The 19303-nt window shown below is 48.7% G+C and overlaps 1 protein-coding gene across 2 annotated transcripts; it reads left to right on the forward strand.

Moving 5' to 3' along the window:
- Nucleotides 1-1094: 1094 nt before the first annotated feature.
- Nucleotides 1095-16295, forward strand: TAGLN3 (transgelin 3). 2 transcript variants are annotated; one of them, XM_027104503.1, is made up of 5 exons: nucleotides 1095-2297; nucleotides 2597-2778; nucleotides 3965-4139; nucleotides 14315-14417; nucleotides 15811-16292. In XM_027104503.1, exons 2-5 carry the CDS (start codon nucleotides 2599-2601, stop codon nucleotides 15950-15952), a joined length of 600 nt encoding a protein of 199 aa, XP_026960304.1. In that variant the 5' UTR covers nucleotides 1095-2297; nucleotides 2597-2598; the 3' UTR covers nucleotides 15953-16292. The 2 variants fall into 2 exon arrangements, with proteins under 2 accessions (XP_026960304.1, XP_026960294.1); XM_027104493.1 differs by having other exon boundaries at nucleotides 1095-2778; nucleotides 15811-16295.
- The last annotated feature ends 3008 nt before the right edge of the window (nucleotides 16296-19303 follow it).

Consider the following 19303-nt stretch of genomic DNA (forward strand, 5'->3'; position numbering starts at 1 on the left):
AGCTGCCTTTGCTAGCAACGTTCCCAATCCCTCCTGCCTCATCCCATTCACTAGGCAAACACCTAAGTTTTTAAAACACCTAAGTCTCCTTTGAGACTTAAAGTCATCCCATTCATAAATATTTTCTCTAATTTCCTACCCTCTTCCTCCAGATATAAATGTACCTGAGTACCCTGTGCATATTTTTAGCATGACACCTGGTTGGCATTTATGGTTTACAAGTTTAATGTTGCTGGTAGACCATGTTGCCATATCTCATTCATTTCTTTTTTAAATCTCAGATACACAGACCCTTTTAAAAAGTTGTTGAAAAAATTATAATATTTATAGGCACTCAGTAAACAGAAGTTTGAGCCAGTTTCCACTGTCACCACCCAGGGGATCAAGTGGTTTTTCTTTAATGATTTCCTATTGATTTCTGGACACTTCTAACCTTCTAGGCCTTGCTTGGACTCTCCTCTTTGCCATTGTGTCCTCTCCAGAACCATGATTTCAATCATTCATTTAAAGTACCCCACATATTTTGTTACAATGGCAAAAAAATCTTCGGGTACAAAAGATCTGCAAAACAGAGTCTGAAAAAAAAAAAAGGCAAATGTACATCTTTTAGAATAGTTTCTGTTTTTTCTGGGGTTTTTTTGTTTGTTTTTTTTTAACAAACCAACATCTTCCTTAGAGCAATTCCAGCCACAGAGGAAATAACATGCTTCCTGTTTGGGCTTCTGTTTCCTTAGTCCTGGGTTGGAACTGACCTTATTGCTGCCACCAAGATGCAACTGAGTGACTTCCAAAATTCTGCTGACAACTTCCCTGCTCTGAACTCTACCCCCGAGCTCCAAGTCTCTGGAGCCAGCTCTGCTGCCTTTAAAGCTCTTTCAACTGTCGATTCCACGCAGCATGCAGACCTGCATCCGTCAGCCCCTGTAATGCCTTTTTCTAAACCTACTGCTCTCCTCAAAGCTCTGATTCTCTCACAACCGGTTTTCACAGAGCTCTCTCTCCTATGCCTTCAACTACTGACCACTAAGTCTTTTCTCAAGCAAACCACCCACATATCTACTAAGTAATTAAAATTTCAAGAATCCAGGCCCCAGCTGGCAGGAGATTTTTCTCAATACATGTATTGTTTGAGGTCATTTCCTGCATAGCTTCTAATCAATTTCCCACAGCGACAAAGATCGCTATCCCACGTACTAAAATTGTTTTATCTAATGTTCTGAGTCAATTGATCTGTTCTAGAGGAAAAATTTATATTTTATTTCTCTCCAGCACAGAACTTGGCACAGTTAAGTGCTCAAAAACAATATGCGTTGAATGAACCAAAGAACAAAATTTATGGTGTTTTTTTCCCATGAAAAGTACCCAAAGACTTACCCAACACCAACAAGACTTAATCTTTATTCCCAAGTGGCTTACAGTCTAGGAAGACAAACTACCAAGCCCTTCAGTATTTATAAAAATTTCGGGCCAACTTAGGTCTAATGATTTCTCCCGAGGTCTTGTTTGCTCACACCAGATACGCAGTTACCACTGACAGTGTGTCAGCGGTGCCTTTCTGATCCTTAATTAAACAGATGAAATCTTTACACTCTATCAAGACCTCTCACTCCAAGCGTTCTTAGCACGTTGAGCTCCTTGTAATTTATAAAACGTACTCTCGGTGTCTTTCGATTAAAAATGGCATTAAAACGCTACTTTCCTTGAATAAGTCAAACTGAGGCACAACAGTTTCCCACCACGTTGGAAGTTTCGGGATGAAATCTGGCTGACAGCTGAACAAGTTAATGCTTGCAGCTCACAGCCCTGCCTCTCCTGCCCCACCAGACAACTGTTCCCTCCAGGCAGGGGGAAAGTGGTCTGGCAACTCCTGACAGATGGACAGCTGACGGAATGGACCCTCCCACAGGCCTCGTTCCGTGTGCAGCTGTGAGCTGGCCTTGTGTACTACCGGCTGTTCCCCAGAGGAGGGGGAAGAATTGTGCTGCTGAGAAAGCCGCTCTCAGCGGGAGGGAGGCGCGCGGGCTAGACTGACACACGAGAGGGCTGGCTTTTTGGACGGCTCTTAGCAACGGCCCTGGTTTGACCCTCCTCAGCCATGAGAAAATAGAATCAGTGTACCATTCTTCCAGGCGCGATGCAGCACCCGCAGCTCTACGTCAAGGGGGCCTTCCTCCCGGCCTGTTAATTACCTGCTCTTTCCCATCTCAGGGTTCCTGCCTTTGCAAAGTGTTCCTGGGAGGAGGGAAGAAACGACCGCCCCCCAGCCCCCTTGCTGCCTGGGGGCTTCAGGCTTGATTGTGAGTCATTGTGCATCGTTTCGTCTCATTGATAGACGGGACTGAGAGGGGGGCTTCCAGCCCCCCTGGACCGGCAGGGGCTTTATTCTAAGAGTCACTGGCGCTGCGCTTTTCCTCCCCGTTTGTAGGTGAAACCCCAGTGGCTTCATTGGCTCCTTGATTTAAACCACGCCCGGCTTGCTGCCGGCTTTGCTGCTGCTGGGCCAGGAGGCCCAGCCACATCCCAACCCCGTCTGCCGGGAGCCCGGGCTGCTGCTGCTATTGTGTGGATGCCCCGCGTGTCTTCTCTTCTCTTCCAGAGATGGCTAACAGGGGCCCGAGCTACGGCTTAAGCCGAGAGGTGCAGGAGAAGATCGAGCAGAAGTACGACGCGGACCTGGAGAACAAGCTGGTGGACTGGATCATCCTGCAGTGCGCCGAGGACATACAGCACCCGCCCCCTGGCAGGGCCCATTTTCAGAAATGGCTAATGGACGGGACGGTAAGGGCGGGCAGCGATCTCGGATGCTGGGGCGGTGGGCTGGGAAACCCTCCAGGGTCTCCTCTTTTAACGAGAGGTCACCGGAGGAGCTGCGCCTTGCCAAGCTCCTTCTCGGGGGGAGGGGGACGGGAATGCCTTTATCTCTTCGGGACTGGAAGGTCTGGGCTCCCTGCACAATTCCCTCGCTGGATTAGAGGACTCTCCACCCATCCCAGACATCACAGGTTCCTCCTGAGTTGTTGGGAAATTCGAAGTCCTTTTGCTTTTTCCAGTGAGAATAGAGATAAGTATTTCCCTGAGATCTCTCCAGCCTTCCTGGTGCATCAGCTCCTCTGGCGGGTGCGGGGGGGGGGGGGCGCGGCGCGGCGGCACTCCTTCCCCCAGGGGAATAGGTTGGATACACAGTAAAACAAAAGAAGGGCTGGAGGGGCAGGACTCACCACCTTCCCATTCTTCCTGGAGCCATACGCCTTGGGGATGCTTAATGCCTGTTTGTCGAATGGATGGATTCTCTTGAAACTGAAGGGAATACTTATTTGATAACTGCTTGTCTAAGGAGATGCTCGCGTGTGTTTGGGTGGTTGGAGACCACAGGCTCTGCTGATTCCAACAAGCCCGTCTTTTCCCGCAGGCTGTGATTTACTGTTACATAACTGCTATCTCACGCTTCTGTCCGGTTATGCCCAGCGCTTTGTTTATAGGGATCTGGGGGTACCCACCCAGTTCGGCTCCTTTACACATCATTAGCTTTTACTGGATGAGTTATTGAAGCCTGATTCTGATCTGCCTTTTGAAAGAAGAAATAATATTAGAGTCCATCATTTAATCTCTCCGGGAGCCGCTAACTCTTCCCTCCATTGAAAGTCTGAAATCGTGGCCTCATCACTGCACATCATTCCCTCTCCATAAACCTTCTTTCGCTCACCCAGCAAAAGGAAAGGAGGGAAGAGGACTCCCGGGCTCTCTGTGGTCAGGAGTAGCCCTGAGAATGGAGTCGCCTGGGTCTTTGAGGTTCGGTTTGGGAGCCTGGCCACCCAGCTCAGAACCCGTGCCTTCCTGGGGTACAAGATGGGCCCACGCTCAAACCCGTGGGCTGTGCCCTGTGAGGCCCAGGATTCACTTTGCTTTGGGGGGGGGGTAAATACAAAGGGATACGCTGATTCTGCCTCCTCCTTTCCCTCTTCAGGTCTTGTGCAAGCTGATAAACAGTTTATACCCACCCGGACAAGAGCCCATTCCCAAGATCTCAGAGTCAAAGATGGCTTTTAAGCAGATGGAGCAAATCTCCCAGTTCCTAAAAGCTGCGGAGATCTATGGCGTCAGGACCACTGACATTTTTCAGACCGTGGACCTTTGGGAAGGTAAAGCCCTCGTGCCTTTGGGATCATTCTTCCCTCCCCCCACCCTTTCGCTTTTCTCTTTGTGAAACCTGCCCACAGTGTTCTTCCACGTATCTCCAGGCGTGTGTGTGCGTGTGAGGGGATTATCAGCTGTTACCCGTGAGCACTGTTAGCCTCCCACTTTGTGATGTTCTATATTGAAAGGGTTCCTCCTCTAAGGAGCACACACCCCAGAACACAGCAGGGACCCCAGCAAACTAACTGGTAAACAGAAGCCTCCGTGGAGAGGAAGCTAAAACGGTTACACGGAAGCCTCTCCTTCTTCTTACCCCTCCCACAATGTACTTTTTCCCCACAAGTGATAGCTCCTGGAGGAGGGGGGGCGGCGAGTACGCTTCTGACTCACCAGCAGCCAGGCTTATAGACAAAGCTGCCTGGTGCAATTTTGTCATTCGATCTGAGAAATAGATAGCACCCCACCCTTTTACTAAACGATCATCTGGGAGCTTTGTGACTATACCTTCCAGATGTGTATTTTCTTAGAGAGGGTGACAAATGATTTTTTTCTTTCATAGTCGTGAATTGATGTAAGAAATCTAACAAGGCATAAAAAGGAAATCAAGTTTCTGGACATATTTAACAATCCACCATGATTAGGGCAAATGATGTGGATGGAGGTACCGCCAGAGAATTTGGGACCCGTGGTCTTAGGGCTTAGTGTCCCCCAGAGCCCAAATGTGCACACCATCCATGCGACTGTTCCACGTCGGGCCTGCTGGGGGGACAGACAGGTGCCAGCAGGACAGCCAGGTTGACCCTGCACTCTCATGCTCATTGTCACTAGCTGTCATCAGTGGCCCGACCAAGAGGGTGCCCAGCGTAGTGACCCAAGTGGCTCTGCTGACAGGGAGAATGGACTAACTCTCTCCTGTGATCAAGAGAATGATAGTCAAAGGGGTATTCAAATGATGGTTGAAACGGATTTCTAGCAGAGGACCATTCTACTAAACAACTTATAAAGAAGCCATTGCCTGCTTAATCCTCACCCCCTTCTCCATGTCATACACAGAGCTGGCATTTCCTGTTTCCTTCACAGATGAGTAGTTAAAATCCTAAGACGCCAATCAGTTTATCAGTAATGTTTTGCCATTATTTAGAAACTCAGATATTCAGACCTTCAGGCCAGGCTATTGGACTTCATGGACACTTGCCTCCAAATCCCCACAGAAGGTCACAGTTGAGACTTGGTCCCTGCTTTTTAGGTCAAAGCTATGATGACTTTCCCTTGCTGATAAAAACTCCTGCTGCTTATTGATATTTTCCTCTACACTAGGCATGGTACTCGTGCCTTTCTGCATAACGCCAATCAATTCTCCTAACAATTCCAGGAGGTGGGTGTTAGGAATTTCCCCATTTTATAGATGATGAAACTGGAGCTCGCCCATTATCGCTCGTATAGATCATATGACTGGCTAGTAATTAGCAGAGCCAGGACTCAAACTCAGCCTCCGTGATGCCAAAGAGTAGGGCCTTAACTAGTCTGCCATGCCATGCTTTGGCCAGGATGCTGTTTCCTTATCCTACACCGTGAGTGTGCTGTTGAGTCATAACAGTGACTGATGAGATGAAGAGTAGGGGGAGGATGATTCAGGGCTGTGTGGGATGGAAGGTGAGAGACCCAGTACTTGGAGGTTTGTATAAATGGAAGGGGTCCCAGTGAGACCCCCCAAGTACAGGAAGTATATACGAGGAGGAAGAAACTGGGAGGGCTACGGGAGATGAGGATCCCAAGGGTGCTTTTCTGTGTTGAGGATGCTCTGTTTGCCTTTCCCCTTTTTCCAAAGACCACACAGGTGAACTGTACACCCAGGAGGTGCTGGTAGTGAAGGGGAGGAGGATAGGAAACAAAGGTCCCTGATAAGCAGAGTAGGTGGAAGTCTACACCACCTGCCCCAGCCCTGTGTGTCAGATACCTCTTAGGGAAGAGGGAAGTTGAGAGGCATCAGTGTGACTGCAGGAGCCTGAGATGGGGTGGTGGACAGATGGGCTCCAGGGCAGGGTGTTGCTCTTAGAACAAGGGAACAAGGCAGACACTGAGGGGTCTCATTCCCAGGGCAAAGAAAGATGGGGCTTTAAAGGAAATAAGGAAGGAGACCACTCCCAGGGTGTTGTGGCTGAGATGCTATAGGCAGGACAGCTGGCAATAGAACAGATGCTTCGGAGGGTCCAAATGGCCTCTAGAGGCACCAGGGCCTGGCGGCCCCCTCCATGGAGAGGCAGCTCAGGATTGAGGTTTGGGAGATTCAGTCTATTTGCTGGAGGGGACACTTGACATCCCCCAAGTGCACCGTCTGCAGCTGAGGCTGGAGCTGCTGACCATACAGTGAAGCAAGAGACAGGAAAGTGGGTTGCTTTGAGCAGAGAAACGGGGAGGGACGGCAGCCTTGGGCGAGCCCAGCACTGAGACCCATGGAACAGCAGCATGGAGAAGTGCGAGGCTGGATCCTTCTGCCAGAGCTGCTTGTCACCCGTGAATTTAGGGATGAGTAAGCTGGAATCAAAGGGATGCCACTGGGCGGGCTGGCACGTGTTGACGTGCCTGTGCACGTGTGAGGTTGTCCATGTTTGTGTGCTCAGCTATTGGACTGGCCATCCCCTTAGCTTAGTCTCACATTCTTCCCACTCTTCTGCACCTGGGCTGTGGTTTTAATGCTGTCCTCAAATTTCAGATTACTCACATTCACTCCTGATCCCGTGCACTGTGGTCATGGTGGCTGTGTCTCTGAGCGGCCAGCCCTCCTTGCCTGGGAACTTCTCCTCCTCCTCTGCAGGCATTTTAGGCTCAGCAGCTCTCGGTCTCCCATCTCCCCTGCTTGGCATCTTCCTAAGTAGGGCTCTGCTTGCCCATGGCTGCCCATGACTCTGTGCTGCTCTTATGTTGCAGATGAATAACGCCGCAGGAGCCAGGGCTCGCCAGATGCCTTCTCATTTATCTTCAGTTGTTTAGACAGGCAGGCGCCCCAGATGTACCCTCTCTCCTGAAACCCTTTTTAGATGCAAGGCGAAATGTTTGGAATGGACTCAGGGGCAACCAGAATAAAAGGTTCAAGGCTTTAAGAAGGAACCCAGGGCTGAATGGCCTAAAAAACAACCCAACCTCAGAGATATAGACAAGGCTCCTGGAGTTCCCCTCAGAGGAAGCTGGGGTGACCAGTTCCCTTCAGTGATGGGGGAGAAGTGAGGGCAGCTTAGAGCCATGCAAGGGGACTGGAGAGGTCTTTCTCATGGAAGAGAGAAGGTAGATGCCGGGCAGGTTACTTTGGGATTCGCCCTGAGAACCTGGAAAGGGCGGGCGGGGCCGTCTCAGCTGTGACTTAGGAGAGCACAACGGAGGTTAGCTTTCAGCATCTCTTCAGTGGAGGGAGACAGGGAAGGAGAGAAAGGGAGTAGACAGAAAATGAGGGGTGTGTGTGTGTGTGTGTGTGTGTGTGTGTGTGTGTGTGTGTCTCACTCTCGTGAGAGCGAGTGAGTGTGCTGGTCAGAAAGCCTGCAAAGAAAGCTTACCCTGAAGGTAGGAGAGTGCAGGCTCCTAAGTTAGAAATTAGACCACTCTGTTCAAACCTCTGTTTCACCACCTATCAATGAACTTTTCTAAGCTTCCGTTTTCTCAGCTGTAAAATGGGGATAATAGTGTCTGTTTCACAGGCTTGATATGGGGTGTAAATGAGATAATCCATTAAAAGTGCTTAACACAGTGCTGGAAAGAACAGACCATAATATATGGTAGCAATGTTCAAATTACTATTATCATTGGCCTATTTTTTTTAAGACTAATAGAAAATAAGGGCGGCAGGAGCAAGGCTGGAAGGGCACATATTCTGTCTCAGAACAGACGGACTTCATGAAGCGCCTCACACAGCAGCTGGTAGGGTTGCCTGGATGACCTTTGCCCTCTCTGTCATCTGAGGTGCCTTCACCTCATTGACCATTCTCCAAAACGAGGGGCCACCTTTATGGGTGTCCTCATTGACTTTTTTCCACCTCGTGGTCATTACCCTTTATGTTTTTCCCCACGATATAGTATTGCTTTGTCAATTCCAGACCCTGGGATCGTGATACTGTGGAAAGAGCATGAGTTTTGGAAACTAGCTACATACTAGCTACGTGACCTTGGTTAAGCTGCTGAGCTTCTCAGAGCCTCAGTTCCCTTCCCTGTAAACAGCACCTCCCTTGCAGGGTTCTTTCAAGAATTAACTGTATAAAATGCCTAGCACAATGCCCGGCTAAGAGACACCTAATAAATGTTGGCTTTTTTCTCCTCTGTTGTTAGTCCATCAGCAACTAGCCTTTTTGGTTCCCATGCCTAATCAGGCAATGAGCATTAGCCACCTTCTAGGGGCTGTCAGGGGACGGCTTAGAATTGGGGCAGGGGCTGGCTTAGGAACAGGGACAGTTGAGAGTCCAGGTTAGGGGACGACAGAGGTGTAGGTTTGGAACAGGGACTGTTGAGGGTCCAGGTTAGGGGACGACAGAGGTGTAGGGTTAGAGTACGTGTCAGGGGATGGCTTAGGAACGGGGACTCTGGAGGGTCCAGGTTAGGGGACGACAGAGGTGTAGGTTTGGAACAGGGACTGTTGAGGGTCCAGGTTAGGGGACGACAGAGGTGTAGGTTTGGAACAGGGACTGTTGAGGGTCCAGGTTAGGGGACGACAGAGGTGTAGGGTTAGAGTACGTGTCAGGGGCCGGCTTAGGAACGGGGACTGTGGAGGGTCCAGGTTAGGAGACGACAGAGGTGTAGGGTTAGAGTACGTGTCAGGGGATGGCTTAGGAACATTCTAGAATGTCAGAGCAGGCAAGACTCAAAGATCAATCAACTCTGATTGCTCTTCTCCATAATCCTGCTGACGAGGATCTGGGACACATGGCCTTGTCCTGCCTCCCTGTTCCCCTCCTTGATGACTGGGTGTTGGAGGCTGGTTTATACCGGGGGGGCAGAGTGCCCGGAAGGTCCAAATATGTCCTCTGGGAGGTGTCACTGTATGTGTCATTCCTCAATAGCAAGAACAGAAGAGACATTTCACCCAATGTGAGAGCTGTTTTGGGATATTGTACGGTACCTGTAGTGACTCAAGACAGTACCGAAATGCCTGCCGCCTGAAGCCTCCTTTTCTCTCAGTGCAGCCTTCACCGCATTTCCTGCAAGCACTGCTCATACCACACTTGAGTTTGGTGGGCTCTTCCTGCAGCGGTGGTCCTCCAACTGCAGTGTGCTTCAGAATCTACTGGTAGGCTTGTTAAAACACAGATTGCTGGACCCCAGCCCCAGAGTTTCGGAGGTATTAAGTCTGGGGTAGGGCCTAAGAATTTGCATTTCTTACCAATTCACAGGTGATACTGCTTCTGCTGGCCTGGGAACCCCACTAGGAGAACCACTTCCTTACAGATTTTCTCCAGGGAGGCAAGCAACAAAAATTCATAAAGCCCACAGAGCAGCCCAACCTACCCTCTGACATTTCTCCCTTATCCAAAGCAATAATTTTTCTGCTCTGAGTGGAGAATTGGGGGCTATGCCTAAGTTATTACTCAGGGAAATAAGAAGTGGTTTCTTCATCCACTGACCGCTTTCTCTGTAAGTCCCAGAAAGATGAAAAAAACAACCCAGTATTCTAAGAGTTACAAGGTTGAGTCAAGACTAATGTAAAATAGGGCGGGCTTCTCTGGTGGCGCAGTGGTTGAGAGTCCGCCTGCCAATGCAGGAGACACAGGTTCGTGCCCCGGTCCGGGAGGATCCCACATGCCGCGGAGCGGCTGGGCCTGTGAGCCATGGCCACTGAGCCTGCGCGTCCGGAGCCTGTGCTCCGCAGCGGGAGAGGCCACAACAGTGAGAGACCCGCGTACTGCAAAAAAAAAAAAAAAAAAAGACTAATATAAAATAGAAGTAACTCCAAAGCAAAGAGTTTTGAATGTAAGACTGATTTTTAGTATTGAAAGTAGAGTGTCCAACCTGACTTTACCCGCCCAGATGTAACTTCTCTGGCCTTTTCCTTTCTCTTTACCCTTCTTTTTATTTTTTCTTCCCAAAGACATGTGTAAGATAGCATGAAAGTAATAAAAAAAAAATTAAGGGAACAAAATCCTTGTTCAAGTATCTCTATGGTAAAAGTCTTCAAACTTCATGGGCACTAAGAATTCCTAGGTCGGGGCAAGGGGTACTTATAATGCAGAACCCTTGGTGCCTCTCCCCAGAGATGACCATTTAGTAGCTGGAGTGTAAGACCACACTTGGGGAGACATTGCTTTGTGATAATGCAATAAACAGGGAATACAGTACTGTCAAGTCAAAGTGTCAGTTGCTCTCTGAGGTTCTGACAAGGAGAGCTACTGTGCCACCATCTCTTTTTACAACTTCGAGTCTAATATTAGCTTCCCCCCATGATAGAGAGCTAGAAGAGTCCAGGAACCTGATTGAAATCCTGAGCTGTTAGTGTAAATTTGACCCCTCTCTTTCGTGTATCACTTCCTTCTATGGCCAGCGGTCTCATCTGTTGATCACCACCCGGACTCAGTCTCATTCCTGCGTTCCCAGCACCTAGAAAATTCCCAACACCTAGTTGGTACTTCTTTAGAACTGTTCTTCTTCTTCTTGGAAAACTAGCTTGAGCAGCAGTTTTCAAGCTGTCTTGCCAAAGTTTCTGGGGATACCTTTCAGGGAACAAAGAGATTCCGGGCTGCTGGAGCTCTGAGCAGGCTCCCAACTTGTATCAGAGCCCTTTAACTATTGATGTGACTTCTGACTTTGTGGACGATAGCTCTGAAGCAAGGAATTACTGCTTAACAACTTTTATTTCGTGCCTGCCACATGCCAGACATTGGGATGCTTTTAAAAATTAAAAGCTGAAGTACTGAAGCAGTGCTTGCTTATGCGTCAGAATCATCGCAGGATATTGTCCCAGAATCTGAATTTTCAAGCTCCTCAAGTAATTCTTCTGCTCAGTCCAGTTGGGAGTCACCAGGTGAAACCCATGTATCTCAAAGTTGTCTGATGGCATGAATCACATGGGGAGATTATTAAAAATACACACTCCCAGGCCCCACCCCAGGACTGCCCAATCAGTCTGTCCAGGGATGACCTCAAATTTCATATTTTTAAAAAGGCCTTCCAACCCCAGCCCATAAGTAGTCCCAGAAGCTTGGGAAACCATGTTCTGCAGCAGGCTGGGTTCTAGGCAGATGGTACACATTGTTGGGATACAAGAAGTTCAGCTTTTGTTGCTTTATAACTGGTTCGCTTCACAGATCTTCCCTCATCTCACTGCTCCTTCAGACGTTTCAATTTTTGACCCTCAGCTACAGGATTCAGTCTCCACAAACCGCCCCCTTCTACCCAACAGCACTTGATCTGGGCTTCTGAACTGGCAAGACAAATGAGGCTGGAAAGAGACCCTCCTCCCATTTGGTTAGCCCAAAACACTGGAATTCTTTCCAAGGAATGTCTATTAGAAAATGAACTAGACACGAACTGGTTACAGAAGGCAGATTTCTGTTTGTTATGTTATTTCGAATCTTGACAATAATTATTTTTAACTTGATGGGCAAACTGATGGGGGACTCTGGGCCCCAACTGCTTTCTTTTGCTTTCATCTTATTTAGGTTGAGACCTTGAGAAATTACTCCAGACAAAACATAGACTTATGGTCATTTGAAGTTTGTGCCCCAGATTTTGTGGGGCCCAAGAACTACGCCCCATTTGTATCCCTCCAGTGCCTCCCTCTGGCCTGGCACTGAAGCAGCCACTGCCACCCTTCAGGTCATTCCTGATCTCTGAGCACCGTGCCTCCCAACCAACCTGTGCTGGGGACCCATGGGAGATGGCAGTGTGGCCTCCTGGACTGATTACAGGCTTTGAGTTCAGACAGACCTGAGCTAGATCTGGGCCCTGATTCACTTGTTGGGCGGCTCTGGGAAATTAATTAACCTCCTTGAGTTAATTTTCCCATCCACACATTGGGAGGAATCATATCAAGTCCACAGGGGCAAGGTCACTTATAATAAAGTGTCTAGCCTATCATTTATAACAAATCTCTTGTCTCTGGCCCTTTCTTTTAAAAAAAAAAGCTTTTCCAGTTTGTTCCTGTCTAATGCCTCCTTCCCCAGCTTCTTCTGCCCCAGTGGTGCAATTACTTCCTTTTGCACTCTCCCAGGATGAGGGTGGGGTGAGATTTACAGGTCAGGGGGCCTGGATATCTTACCCTTGCCCCCAACTTAATTCCCTGTGTCCTTTCTGGGTTCATGCAGATATATATGCATTAGCCATATGTGGTGGGGACTGGGTCTTTGGTTTAACAGAGTTTGCTTCCCACCCCGGTCTCCAGGGTAGTATCTGTGGCTGGTTGCCGGGTGCCAGGCTCCACATTTCCCCAGATCCTGGACATGCCAGATGCGCGCTGTTTCCAACCACCAGAAACAGATTTCTGGTGTGCTTTACGTACAGAGTAGAGATGAGTGATGTACCTGGACCTTCCTAAGCCTCCATGTGCTTCATAGTTTCTTGAGGTTCTCTTTAATGACTCACTGCTTGAAAGCAAACCTTCCTCCTATCTCTTCCCACGGTGATCCTTCAAAATATCATCATGCCAGTTCTATCAAAAAAAAATGTATCCTGTAATACAGCGACAGTTACAGAAATGCTTTTCATCTGCGGAAGAGAAAGATCATTCTCATAACCTCCTCTGCGTTTCCTCTCTCTGCCTTCTCAGTATCCCTTGTGCCCTCCTCCTTCCATCTGCTGCCCAGGTCCTCCTTTCTCCACCACCCCAGCTGTTCCTTGCTCCTGGGGGGCTCTGCACTGAGAACCTCACATCCTTGTATCCATCAATCCATCCCACAGGGCCTCAGGATCCAGGAAATCATCCTGTGGTTAATGTGGGACGGGGGATGGGGAGAGAGCAAGGAAAGAAGGATCTGCTGTCTCTCTCTCCTCTTTGAATAAATGGACATCCTGACCTGGACTTCCTCTGTGGGCCCTAATTGTTTATTTTGTTAGAGTTATGCTCCATTCTCACTTTCTGTCTGCCTTTCCCCTGTAATTCTGTATTCCCCAGTGACCAGGCTGCAGCAGCCCAGCCGGAGATTACAGATGGTTCACTCGGTCTCAAGAGGACCTTCAATGCTTGCCCTTGACTTTCACAGCCCCTGCCAGGCTGAATGCAGCCACCCTGCCCCCGCCTAACCCTTTAGCTTTTGCACTCCACACTCGTGCGTGGACCTTCGATCTGGTTCTAAATTGCGGGGCCAACCACACAGTAGCATCTTTCCCTTTCCTTGTCCAGGACACGTCGGTCCGCTGGAAGGGGGGAGGGGAGAAAGGATGGGAAGAGGAGGCTGCCTTGTAGCCCAGTGGATGAAGGGTCCCTGGGCTCCTCGGGTGACAATGTCCCCGTCCACTGTGTGAGGGAGCACACCACACATTTCTCTCTCTCTCTCTCTCTCTCTCTCACACACACACACACACACACACACACACTCAAGCCATTTATTTATTGTCTCCCTTTAGCTCTTCTCAAGCAGCACGAAATGAAGAGCTTCTCATTGTGTCATGTTGTAGTGCTCTGTGTTTATTTGCTTTTCTTCATCTGCCAGGCCTCCAGCCTAAAAAAGCCAAGTGAAGACTCAATTTGATGCACATGGGTGATTTTAGACCCTTTTAACCCAGATATAGTAAAAGAAAGAAGCCACCTGGGCTTTGGTGTCGTTGACCCACCAGTAAATTTCTTTCCGGTCCTTACGAAAATCCTCTTGTGCAGACCTCATGCCAGCTTACCCACAGCACCTCCCCTTACCACCGCCTGCAGAACCCACCGAGGCCGGGGCCTCTGCATAGGGCAGGGACCTACCGCCGTCTGAGCTGCTCAGTGTTTGGAATGTGTTATTCATGTAGCAACTGTGAATGGATTAGAAACTCACTATCCCTGGCATGTACCATATAGAGAATAATTAGCCAGATGTTTTGCTCCTTTCTGAGAAGCTTGGCCGTGGTTGTCTTCAGGCCACTTTGAGGAGTATCTTGTATCCCTCTCCCTTGAATGTGCTCGCCTACAGCCTCCTATGGGAACTTTCTTCCCAGAGGTCCAGCCCCATCCTTACCTCTTCCTTGGCCCTGACACATGCTTGGCTTTAATCTCTCCTTCGGCTTCCAGGGAAGGACATGGCGGCCGTGCAGAGGACCCTGATGGCTCTAGGCAGCGTTGCAGTCACCAAGGATGATGGCTGCTACCGGGGAGAGCCATCCTGGTTTCACAGGTAAAAATCCCTTCCCAGCCACACACCCTCTTCCTCCCCAGGCAGAGGAGGATTTTAACAAGAGCGAGCATCTGAAGGCTTGTAGCTCCCGGGAGGCTGTTTTGACACAAAGTCCAGCCTAGCAACAAGCACTCCCAGCCCCATAACTGAATCCCCTGGAACAAGGAAAGACGGATGCTGCCTGTTCGGGCCAATATACCACCCAGGGCAGAAGTCGTTGGGCCTTTCCTACTAGATACCTGGATCCTCCAGCTCTGCCCAGGTTATGTCTCTCTTGAGATTTGAACTTGGTTTCACTAGGAGCCAAGTAGCCTTGAATCTACTTATTTATTTAATTATTTTCCTCATGTAATGAAGGGAAAACATGTTTTATTTGCCAGGAGAGTCCTGAGACAGTCCTGTCACCCCAGTGTATCCATTGATAGCGCTGTCTGTCACTCTTGGAGGAGGCCTGAAGTGGATAATAAGTTATATCGTCATGTCAGTAAAGGGCCTTTCTCTAAAGAGATTATTTGCTTTGTTGTTTGGGGGGAGAGGGGCAGCAAGGACTCTTAAACTCCACCCCTAGCTCAGTGAGAGATGAAAAGAGCATGTTGTAGCGGATAATTGACTCTTCATTCCCCTAATCCCCTCCTCTTCTTGACAGTTAAGAAAAGGTACCAGCTTGTGACATTTTAAATGAACCTGGTCTGAAATGCTCCTAGATATCGGCCAGTTGAAACCCTGGTTTTAGCCCCCATTTTGTTAGTGATCTACCATGGTCTATGTGGCCCATAAAACCAACATTATTTACTATCTGGCTCTTCACGAAAGTTTGCAAGCCTCTGGTCTAGAGTAGGAAATTTCCCCTCCTAACACCTAAATCCGTCAGCTTTAAAGTGGGACATTAATCCTTGGCCCCATACAGGGAAGGTGGAGTAGGATTAGTGACATGATTTGTAAGAAGAGCTGATTTTAATTTTCACAAGGGCTTGAGGTAACTGTGAGAAGGGGGGACAGGAAAGCTGTCTGAGAGTAAAGTATCCAGAGAGGCAGCACTTGTTCTTTGCTGTGGAAATTCTGGAAAATCACCTGAGCTTCTAAGATGTCGAGAGGTCGTGTTTCATGGCAGGGCCTGTTTGTGGTAGGACCATAGCCCAGGGTAGGGCCATATTTCATAGGATCATAGCCCAGGGTAGGACCATAGCCCAGGGTAGGATCACTGCCCAGGGTAGGGCCATAGCCCAGGATAGGATCATAGCTCAGGGTAGGGCCATAGTTCATGGCAGGACTATAGTTCTGTATAAGGCCTGCCTTTCTATTTGGTGACCCCCAGAAGAGCCTGTGTAACTGCATATCTTGGAAAAGTTTTGAAAACAGAATGACATTGTTTCATCTCACTCCCTCTGCCCAGGAAAGCCCAGCAGAATCGGAGAGGATTTTCAGAGGAGCAGCTTCGCCAGGGACAGAACGTAATAGGCCTGCAGATGGGCAGCAACAAGGGGGCCTCCCAGGCAGGCATGACCGGATATGGGATGCCCAGGCAAATCATGTAAGACGCTGCATCCCGCAACCCAGTAGAGAGGATGAACGTGCCACACCATGGTCTCTATGATAAAGAAATAGTTAGTCACCTTCTGACCTTCTCTTCTCAAAGCCTCCTGTCCCTGGTTTTTTGCAAGTGCTGCATTTCTGCCGCGAATCCACGTTGCCTACGGCTGCCACCTTCTGTTCATTTAGAACTATGCAAAGACTCCGCTTCCTTCCTCTTCCTGAGCTCCTTCTTTGCCCTGAAAGCCTTCATGTACCTGATTATTTATTTATTTATTTATTTGCCAAAAATTTCCCTCCTCAACTTATAGAACGCACCTAATAAACAAATTAGTCTTGTGTCTTCAAGTGTAAAGTTCCTTCCTCGTCTTAGGGACTTTGCCGGCGGGGCTGGTCTCCACTTCGTTCAAGAGGCCAGCTAGCTGTAGCAGTAGAAATATAAGTTAACTTTGAGGAAGCCCTTGCAAGGTTGTATTGCTTATCTTGACAATTGCAGTAGAAGTTTAGGAACAGTTTTGCCCACTCTGACAGCCTAAACCCATGAGTTCAAGGACAAGGTCTTTGGCTCCCACATATTTTTTGAGTCCCTACCTTCTGCTTATTACGCCAGACTCTGGGGGAACACAGGAAAGAACAAGCTGAAGCCCCAGCTCTTCAAGAGCTCTGCTGTAGATGCTCAGGAGCTATCTGATAGAGGGGTGGTTTTATCAGCTGGACGGGTGATGATTAGTTGAAGGAAAGAGCATTTTTCCATTCTGTATCAACAATCTTTATCCCCACAGGCCGGATTCTGGGTCTGATGCAGACATTTATACAGCTTCTTCATTAGCCAGAAGTGAAAGCAATGTAGATTGCTCTCTTACAGTTGTTTACAGGGTCTAACCCCCTAAGACTCTTGGACATTGTCTAAGACTGAGATCTAGCTAAGATGAGAAAGGTTTTAAACATTTTCTCATCCACAGAACACTTAAGTAGGCAAGTACGCCTGGGGACCACCAACTCATCTTACTCTTTCCTACCAGTAGAAACAAGAAAAAAAAAAAGTGACTCATGTTGGGACTTCCCTGGTGGTGCAGTGGCTAAGAATCTGCCTGCCAGTGTAGGGGACACGGCTTTGAGCCCTGGCTCCGGAAGATACCACATGCCGCGGAGCAACTAAGCCCGTGCACCACAACTACTGAGCCTGCGCTCTAGAGCCCATGAGCCACAACTACTGAAGCCCACACGCCTAGAGCCCGCACTCCGCAACAAAAGAAGCCACTGTAATGAGAAGCCCGCGCACTGCAATGAAGAGTAGCCCCCGCTTGCTGCAACTAGAGAAAGCCTGCGCGCAGCAATGAATACCCAACTCACCCAAAAGTAAATAAAATTTTTTTTAAAAAGTGATGCATTTAATAAGAAAAGAAATAGTCTTTCACTCATATAATGAATTGTTAATTAACAAGAAAAAATAAAATAAATGAAAATATAGACACTGCCACACTCCAGATGTAGAATGATGATTTTTCAGACTGCATTCTTTGCAGTTCTAGCCTTCCATAGAGAGTTCTGTGGGATTCCCGTGGGACTGGGGTGGGGGGGGGGGGAGGCTGAATTCTGATCCCCACTCCTGCTTCAATGAGAGCGTTGCTCATTTTATCTATTTTATATATTAGGATCCAGCATACGATTTTTAAAGACTTTTAATATTAAAAAAAAAAACAGGAGGGGCTTCCCTGGTGGCGCAGTGGTTGACAGTCCGCCCTCCGGTGCAGGGGACACCGGTTCGTGCCCCGGTCCGGGAGGATCCCACATGCTGCGGAGCGGCTGGGCCCGTGAGCCATGGCCGCTGAGCCTGCGCGTCCGGAGCCTGTGCTCCACAACGGGAGAGGCCACAACAGTGAGAGGACCGCGTACCGAACAAAAAACAAAAAAACAAAACAGGAATTCATCCTCTAGGATCCCTAGTGACCAATTCAATCACTGGTGAATTGTCCATTCCTGAAAAGATGTTATATTAACATGCAGCTGAATTCCTTTCTCAAACTTTACCTTAGATTTGCCATAAAAGCAAGAGAGAGAGGTTGATGGATCCCCACCCAAAACGAAATAAAACTGGGAGGAAGTTCCTGGTGAGAGGTGGAAGATGGTTAGTTTCCTGTTTGGGATTGGGAGGTGGAGGGCATGGGAAATCACCTCCACCAGCGGTGTGTGGGACTAGGTGTGTGAGAGTGCTTCCAGGCTATGCCTGTGGTATTCCCCGCATGCCCTGGCTCCACCACTGCTGTGCCAGAGACACTTAAGAGGCGGAAATGCAGCCCAATCTAGAGTGGTGCAGAGCCCAGCTGAAGGGAGGAGCAGGTAACACAGCAGGTTGCAGCACACAGGCATTTTCTTCTCCCAACATGATCCCACCGGCCCTGACAGGCTCCCCCACCCCTTCAGTCCCATCAGATGCTTACAGCCTGGAGATGAGGGTGTTGAAAAATGTGAGGCCCTAGGACGGAGGTTTACCCGGAGTGCTTGGGATTGAGATAGGAAGTAACAGAGAATGAGAGAGTCCAGTTTGTAATTCCAAAAACAATCTGCCTCAATATATTTCCAGCTCCAGATATATATTCCCAACAGAATCGATCCAAGCTAGGGCCTGAGATGTTCTCCCTCTTCCCCATTTTGTATTTACAGTCAAGGTAGCAGATACTCTCAGGGCAATGTGAGCTCACGAGCAGCAGCTGGAAGACCCCTGAGGAGTGTAAGTACTGTCATCTAAAGACACACTGGAGCACTCTTACCAGATGAAGTGGAATTTGTGGACCAGAGAGAAGAATCATTTACAATTAGTCTAATAACATACTAAAAATGATAAGGGAAAATATTGGAAACTTGAAGCTATTGCTTCCATTATGAAGAAAAAGCCAATTGGAGATATGAAACATAAAAAAATAAAATAGGGACTTCCCTGGCAGTACAGCGGTTAAGAATCTGCCTGCCAATGCAGGGGATGCGGGTTCGATCCCTGGTCCGAGAAGATCGCACATGCCGCAGAGCAACTAAGCCTGTGCGCCACAGCTACTGAGCCTGCGCTCTAGAGCCTGCAAGCCACAACCACTGAGTCTGCGCTCTAGAGCCCACAAGCCACAGCAAGAGAAGCCACCGCAATGAGAAGCCCGCTTGCCGCAACTAGAGAAGGCCCGTGCGCATCAACAAAGACCCAATGCAGCCAAAAAAATAAAATAAAGTCTCTTAAAAAATAAAAATAAAATAAAAGGGAATTCCCTGGCAGTCCAGTGGTTAGGACTCCGTGACTCCACTGCAAGGGGCAAGAGTTCGATCTCTGGTCAGGGAACTAAGATACCACAAGATGCGAGGTGCTGCCA

This window comes from Aethalodelphis obliquidens, unplaced genomic scaffold, assembly GCF_003676395.1.
Source record: "Aethalodelphis obliquidens isolate GAN/ISIS:26980383/991018 unplaced genomic scaffold, ASM367639v1 scaffold1, whole genome shotgun sequence".
Classification (NCBI taxonomy): domain Eukaryota; kingdom Metazoa; phylum Chordata; class Mammalia; order Artiodactyla; family Delphinidae; genus Aethalodelphis; species Aethalodelphis obliquidens.

Coding starts and splice junctions, on each gene's coding strand:
- TAGLN3 (XM_027104493.1), top strand. CDS start 2,599: ATGGCTAACAGGGGCCCGAGCTACGGCTTAAGCCGAGAGGTGCAGGAG. Junction 4,140..14,314: donor GACCGTGGACCTTTGGGAAG/GTAAAGCCCTCG, acceptor TTCGGCTTCCAG/GGAAGGACATGGCGGCCGTG. Junction 14,418..15,810: donor GAGCCATCCTGGTTTCACAG/GTAAAAATCCCT, acceptor CCCTCTGCCCAG/GAAAGCCCAGCAGAATCGGA.